Here is a 7,500-nt window from a genome sequence, read left to right as displayed (position 1 = left end):
AGACTGGAGATGGAGCAAATAGCACACAGCCCTAAAGCGAAGTATTTAATCAAGGACATTTCTGACTTTCCTCTTGTGAGAGACCAGTTGCTGTCAGACATTGCATCTCATAAAGACAGTGACAGCCCTGGTGTAGGTGAGTGAGATTGATTTTACTTTACTTTATCTTTAATTAATAGATACATGGAACACTATCTTTATAATGTACAACAATTCAAACCCTGTATACTGCATGTATTGTACTTTCATCCACAGTTTTCAGATTTCTTTTGTTAACCAACTTATATGACTCTGGACTTTTCTAGGTTCAAGCACCAGTATAAGGAGAAATGTTGTCTTTCTCATTGATGGATCTGATGATGTCAGGATTCGATTCCCTGCTTTACGTGAATTTGTTGCAAAGATTGTTGACGGCTTAGACCTGAACCAAGGAAAAGATAAAGTAGCTGTTGTGCAGTATAGCAACAATGCTGAACTCAATTTCAATTTAAATACCTACAAAACAAAAAAAGATGTTCTTACGCATGTTGCAAGTTTAACACCAAAAGGTGGAGGACCTCAGTATATTGGAGCGGCATTGCAGTTTGTGAAGGATAACGTCTTTATTTCAAATGCTGGAGGTCAGCATCAGGAAGGTACCAAGCAGATACTCGTCATATTGGCGAGTGGAAGGTCTAGAGATTCTCCACGAGGCCCTGCAAGTAAGCTGAAGGCTGAAGGGGTTGTCACATTTGCAATTGGATCAAGAATGACAAATTCCGCTGAGATGCAAGTCATTTCCGCTGACCCAAATTATGCCTACTCAGTCCCTGACTTTGCAAATCTCCCTCGTATTCAACAAAGTTTAATGAGTCATCTCACTCAAATGGGGGCTGAGGATGAAACTAAAGCAGGTAAGAATTTCGATTATTTAAAAATGTATTCAAACAAAGCTTCCGTAGGTGATACATATATAATGATTGTGATTAACATAATTCAACTCTACTTTTGTTAACAGACAAACCTATTGAAAATGGAAGAGACATAGTTTTTCTTTTGGATGGATCTGATAACACCAGCAATGGATTTTCAGCAATTCAAGATTTCCTGTACAAAGTCATAGAAAGGTTAAACATTGGACCAAATGAAGACAGAGTTGCTGTTATTCAATTCAGCAATGTGGCACGAGCCAATTTCTTTTTAAATTCCTTTATGAAGAAGGAAGCTGTCTTGACAGCTGTCAGAAGGCTCTCACACAAAGGTGGAAGACCTCTGAAAATGGGTGCAGCTCTCACATATGTTAAAGAGAATGTATTCACCACTGCCTCAGGTAGCAGATACACTGCACATGTGCCACAAACTCTTGTTGTTGTAATTGGTGGACCATCAAATGACAGTGTGGATTTGCCTTCTGCTTCTCTAAAAGAAAGCAATGTCACAATATTAACCATTGGAACCAAATATGCTGACCCTAAAGAAATGGAGAAACTATCTCATAATTCAAGTTACACTTTTTCTGTTTCTGATGAAGCTGAACTTACAAATATACAAGAGCAAGTTGTTGGTACAATTATGGAAGAAACATTGAAAAGTGAAGTTCCAAAAACTGAAGTCATTGGTAAGAATAATTGCATTGATACCCTTTATTGAAGAAAAATGTAAAACAAGAAAAGCTGTGAAGATTGAGGTTTGTTTTCATCCTATGACTCTTGACAACAAACCTAAACATCTCTCAAATTCTATGTTCCCTAGTGGAGAGACAACAACCAGCAAGAGATTTTGTGTTCTTGTTGGATGGAACTGATAGTACAAGAAGTGGATTCCCAGCCATGCGAGACTTTGTCCAAAGAGTAGTAGAGAAACTCAGTGTGGACGACAACAAAGACCGTGTCTCAGTCGTGCAGTACAGCAGAGATCCAGCTGTCAATTTCTATCTGAACACATACACGACAAAAGGGGAAATCCTTGACACAGTCAGAGGTTTGAAACACAAAGGCGGAAGACCCCTCAACACTGGAGCAGCTCTCCAGTACTTGAGGGATAATGTCTTTACAGCCTCTGCTGGAAGCAGGCGCCTAGAAGGAGTTCCACAGATCCTGTTATTGCTAAGTGGCGGAAGGTCTTTTGACAGTGTTGATGCACCAGCCTCTGACCTCAAACAGCTGGGTGTCTTGACCTTCGCGATTGGAACCAGGAGCTCTGATAGCAGAGAACTGGAAAAGATATCCCACGGTCCCAATTGTGTTCTATCTGTGTCTGATTTCAATGACCTTCCCAGTATCCAACAGCAACTTCAGTCCTCGGTGGAGGCTGTGGTTATAGACGTCACCCCACAAACCCCAACTGTACTTGGTATGTTAACAAGCTTGTCCTCTTGTTGGCCTGAAGCCTACCTGACTTATTTGACCTACATTGTACTTTTAAATAGAGAGGGTCCCGGTTTTCTTTTCACTGTTTACAATTAAAGTAGTCATTGCTAGGTGCTTTCAAAAAGATAGTCCAAATCTTGAGAACTATTCCATGCACATATTAATGCAAAGGTTTTAATATTGTGTCTACCTGTCTTTTCTCAGTTGACACTGCCAAAAAGGACATCGTGTTCCTTCTGGATGGCTCTGATAGCACAAGGAATGGCTTCCCTGCCATGCGTGATTTTGTTGAGAAGGTGGTGGAGAAACTCAATGTGGGAGAGGACAGAGACCGTGTCTCTGTAGTACAGTACAGCAAAGATGCAGAGGTCAATTTCTACTTGAAAACATACAGCACAAAGGAGGATATTGTCGATTCGGTTAGAGGGTTGAGACACAAAGGAGGCAGACCCCTCAACACCGGGGCTGCCCTCCAATACGTCAGAGAATATGTCTTTACAAACTCCTCCGGGAGTAGGCACCTTCAGGGTGTTCAACAGATGTTGATCCTGCTAAATGGTGGAAGGTCTTTTGACAATGTAGACACCCCAGCCTCTGCTCTCAAACAGCAGGGCATCATTGTGCTTGGTATTGGAACAAGGAACTCTGACAGTGGAGAGCTGAGGAAGATCTCATATGACCCTAGTTACGCTCTATCAGTGTCTGAGTTTACTGACCTCCCCAGTGTCCAAGAACAGCTCTCCTCTGCGATGAGCACAGTGCTAGTGAGAGCTATGCCGGTAACACCAACAGAAACTGGTAAGACAGTGACTTACTTACATTCCAGAATCATTGTAGGATGCAATTTGAACTGTACTCAAGTATAATTCACTAAATTCAGCTTTGAAAAAAACAGCTGCGCCATCAGAATTGCTGTTAGAATTTCGGTTTGTTTTCATCCTATGACTCTTGACAACAAACCTAAACATCTCTCAAATTCTATGTTCCCTAGTGGAGAGACAACAACCAGGAAGAGATTTTGTGTTCTTGTTGGATGGAACTGATAGTACAAGAAGTGGATTCCCAGCCATGCGAGACTTTGTCCAAAGAGTAGTAGAGAAACTCAGTGTGGACGACAACAAAGACCGTGTCTCAGTCGTGCAGTACAGCAGAGATCCAGCTGTCAATTTCTATCTGAACACATACACGACAAAAGGGGAAATCCTTGACACAGTCAGAGGTTTGAAACACAAAGGCGGAAGACCCCTCAACACTGGAGCAGCTCTCCAGTACTTGAGGGATAATGTCTTTACAGCCTCTGCTGGAAGCAGGCGCCTAGAAGGAGTTCCACAGATCCTGTTATTGCTAAGTGGCGGAAGGTCTTTTGACAGTGTTGATGCACCAGCCTCTGACCTCAAACAGCTGGGTGTCTTGACCTTCGCGATTGGAACCAGGAGCTCTGATAGCAGAGAACTGGAAAAGATATCCCACGGTCCCAATTTTGTTCTATCTGTGTCTGATTTCAATGACCTTCCCAGTATCCAACAGCAACTTCAGTCCTCGGTGGAGGCTGTGGTTATAGACGTCACCCCACAAACCCCAACTGTACTTGGTATGTTAACAAGCTTGTCCTCTTGTTGGCCTGAAGCCTACCTGACTTATTTGACCTACATTGTACTTTTAAATAGAGAGGGTCCCGGTTTTCTTTTCACTGTTTACAATTAAAGTAGTCATTGCTAGGTGCTTTCAAAAAGATAGTCCAAATCTTGAGAACTATTCCATGCACATATTAATGCAAAGGTTTTAATATTGTGTCTACCTGTCTTTTCTCAGTTGACACTGCCAAAAAGGACATCGTGTTCCTTCTGGATGGCTCTGATAGCACAAGGAATGGCTTCCCTGCCATGCGTGATTTTGTTGAGAAGGTGGTGGAGAAACTCAATGTGGGAGAGGACAGAGACCGTGTCTCTGTAGTACAGTACAGCAAAGATGCAGAGGTCAATTTCTACTTGAAAACATACAGCACAAAGGAGGATATTGTCGATTCGGTTAGAGGGTTGAGACACAAAGGAGGCAGACCCCTCAACACCGGGGCTGCCCTCCAATACGTCAGAGAATATGTCTTTACAAACTCCTCCGGGAGTAGGCGCCTGCAGGGTGTTCAACAGATGTTGATCCTGCTAAATGGTGGAAGGTCTTTTGACAATGTAGACACCCCAGCCTCTGCTCTCAAACAGCAGGGCATCATTGTGCTTGGTATTGGAACAAGGAACTCTGACAGTGGAGAGCTGAGGAAGATCTCATATGACCCTAGTTACGCTCTATCAGTGTCTGAGTTTACTGACCTCCCCAGTGTCCAAGAACAGCTCTCCTCTGCGATGAGCACAGTGCTAGTGAGAGCTATGCCGGTAACACCAACAGAAACTGGTAAGACAGTGACTTACTTACATTCCAGAATCATTGTAGGATGCAATTTGAACTGTACTCAAGTATAATTCACTAAATTCAGCTTTGAAAAAAACAGCTGCGCCATCAGAATTGCTGTTAGAATTTCGGTTTGTTTTCATCCTATGACTCTTGACAACAAACCTAAACATCTCTCAAATTCTATGTTCCCTAGTGGAGAGACAACAACCAGCAAGAGATTTTGTGTTCTTGTTGGATGGAACTGATAGTACAAGAAGTGGATTCCCAGCCATGCGAGACTTTGTCCAAAGAGTAGTAGAGAAACTCAGTGTGGACGACAACAAAGACCGTGTCTCAGTCGTGCAGTACAGCAGAGATCCAGCTGTCAATTTCTATCTGAACACATACACGACAAAAGGGGAAATCCTTGACACAGTCAGAGGTTTGAAACACAAAGGCGGAAGACCCCTCAACACTGGAGCAGCTCTCCAGTACTTGAGGGATAATGTCTTTACAGCCTCTGCTGGAAGCAGGCGCCTAGAAGGAGTTCCACAGATCCTGTTATTGCTAAGTGGCGGAAGGTCTTTTGACAGTGTTGATGCACCAGCCTCTGACCTCAAACAGCTGGGTGTCTTGACCTTCGCGATTGGAACCAGGAGCTCTGATAGCAGAGAACTGGAAAAGATATCCTACGGTCCCAATTTTGTTCTATCTGTGTCTGATTTCAATGACCTTCCCAGTATCCAACAGCAACTTCAGTCCTCGGTGGAGGCTGTGGTTATAGACGTCACCCCACAAACCCCAACTGTACTTGGTATGTTAACAAGCTTGTCCTCTTGTTGGCCTGAAGCCTACCTGACTTATTTGACCTACATTGTACTTTTAAATAGAGAGGGTGCCGGTTTTCTTTTCACTGTTTACAATTAAAGTAGTCATTGCTAGGTGCTTTCAAAAAGATAGTCCAAATCTTGAGAACTATTCCATGCACATATTAATGCAAAGGTTTTAATATTGTGTCTACCTGTCTTTTCTCAGTTGACACTGCCAAAAAGGACATCGTGTTCCTTCTGGATGGCTCTGATAGCACAAGGAATGGCTTCCCTGCCATGCGTGATTTTGTTGAGAAGGTGGTGGAGAAACTCAATGTGGGAGAGGACAGAGACCGTGTCTCTGTAGTACAGTACAGCAAAGATGCAGAGGTCAATTTCTACTTGAAAACATACAGCACAAAGGAGGATATTGTCGATTCGGTTAGAGGGTTGAGACACAAAGGAGGCAGACCCCTCAACACCGGGGCTGCCCTCCAATACGTCAGAGAATATGTCTTTACAAACTCCTCCGGGAGTAGGCGCCTGCAGGGTGTTCAACAGATGTTGATCCTGCTAAATGGTGGAAGGTCTTTTGACAATGTAGACACCCCAGCCTCTGCTCTCAAACAGCAGGGCATCATTGTGCTTGGTATTGGAACAAGGAACTCTGACAGTGGAGAGCTGAGGAAGATCTCATATGACCCTAGTTACGCTCTATCAGTGTCTGAGTTTACTGACCTCCCCAGTGTCCAAGAACAGCTCTCCTCTGCGATGAGCACAGTGCTAGTGAGAGCTATGCCGGTAACACCAACAGAAACTGGTAAGACAGTGACTTACTTACATTCCAGAATCATTGTAGGATGCAATTTGAACTGTACTCAAGTATAATTCACTAAATTCAGCTTTGAAAAAAACAGCTGCGCCATCAGAATTGCTGTTAGAATTTCGGTTTGTTTTCATCCTATGACTCTTGACAACAAACCTAAACATCTCTCAAATTCTATGTTCCCTAGTGGAGAGACAACAACCAGGAAGAGATTTTGTGTTCTTGTTGGATGGAACTGATAGTACAAGAAGTGGATTCCCAGCCATGCGAGACTTTGTCCAAAGAGTAGTAGAGAAACTCAGTGTGGACGACAACAAAGACCGTGTCTCAGTCGTGCAGTACAGCAGAGATCCAGCTGTCAATTTCTATCTGAACACATACACGACAAAAGGGGAAATCCTTGACACAGTCAGAGGTTTGAAACACAAAGGCGGAAGACCCCTCAACACTGGAGCAGCTCTCCAGTACTTGAGGGATAATGTCTTTACAGCCTCTGCTGGAAGCAGGCGCCTAGAAGGAGTTCCACAGATCCTGTTATTGCTAAGTGGCGGAAGGTCTTTTGACAGTGTTGATGCACCAGCCTCTGACCTCAAACAGCTGGGTGTCTTGACCTTCGCGATTGGAACCAGGAGCTCTGATAGCAGAGAACTGGAAAAGATATCCCACGGTCCCAATTTTGTTCTCTCTGTGTCTGATTTCAATGACCTTCCCAGTATCCAACAGCAACTTCAGTCCTCGGTGGAGGCTGTGGTTATAGACGTCACCCCACAAACCCCAACTGTACTTGGTATGTTAACAAGCTTGTCCTCTTGTTGGCCTGAAGCCTACCTGACTTATTTGACCTACATTGTACTTTTAAATAGAGAGGGTGCCGGTTTTCTTTTCACTGTTTACAATTAAAGTAGTCATTGCTAGGTGCTTTCAAAAAGATAGTCCAAATCTTGAGAACTATTCCATGCACATATTAATGCAAAGGTTTTAATATTGTGTCTACCTGTCTTTTCTCAGTTGACACTGCCAAAAAGGACATCGTGTTCCTTCTGGATGGCTCTGATAGCACAAGGAATGGCTTCCCTGCCATGCGTGATTTTGTTGAGAAGGTGGTGGAGAAACTCAATGTGGGAGAGGACAA

General features: G+C 43.5%; 2 protein-coding genes across 2 annotated transcripts in view; both read left to right on the top strand.

Annotated features, from left to right (window-relative positions):
* The window catches only part of LOC139435999 (collagen alpha-3(VI) chain-like), a 24,797-nt gene extending 24,653 nt beyond the window's left edge, over positions 1-144 (top strand). The window contains exon 12 of the mRNA XM_071207122.1: positions 1-144. This exon is cut by the window's left edge and continues 358 nt beyond it. Coding sequence (XP_071063223.1) covers positions 1-144 — 144 coding nt within the window.
* Positions 145-748: 604 nt separating this feature from the next.
* Positions 749-7,498, top strand: LOC139435998 (collagen alpha-3(VI) chain-like; the record flags this gene model as incomplete). The annotated part of the gene is made up of 9 exons (XM_071207121.1): positions 749-893; positions 1,732-2,331; positions 2,553-3,146; positions 3,340-3,939; positions 4,161-4,754; positions 4,948-5,547; positions 5,769-6,362; positions 6,556-7,155; positions 7,377-7,498. Coding segments are annotated over exons 1-9 (4,449 nt in total), but the record flags the coding sequence as incomplete, so codon positions are not given.
* Positions 7,499-7,500: the final 2 nt, after the last annotated feature.

The sequence above is a fragment of the Pseudochaenichthys georgianus genome, chromosome 21 (genome assembly GCF_902827115.2).
Source record: "Pseudochaenichthys georgianus chromosome 21, fPseGeo1.2, whole genome shotgun sequence".
In the NCBI taxonomy this organism is placed as follows: domain Eukaryota; kingdom Metazoa; phylum Chordata; class Actinopteri; order Perciformes; family Channichthyidae; genus Pseudochaenichthys; species Pseudochaenichthys georgianus.
The sequence above is the reverse complement of the archived record's forward strand: the minus strand, read 5'-3'. Positions and strand labels throughout refer to the sequence as shown.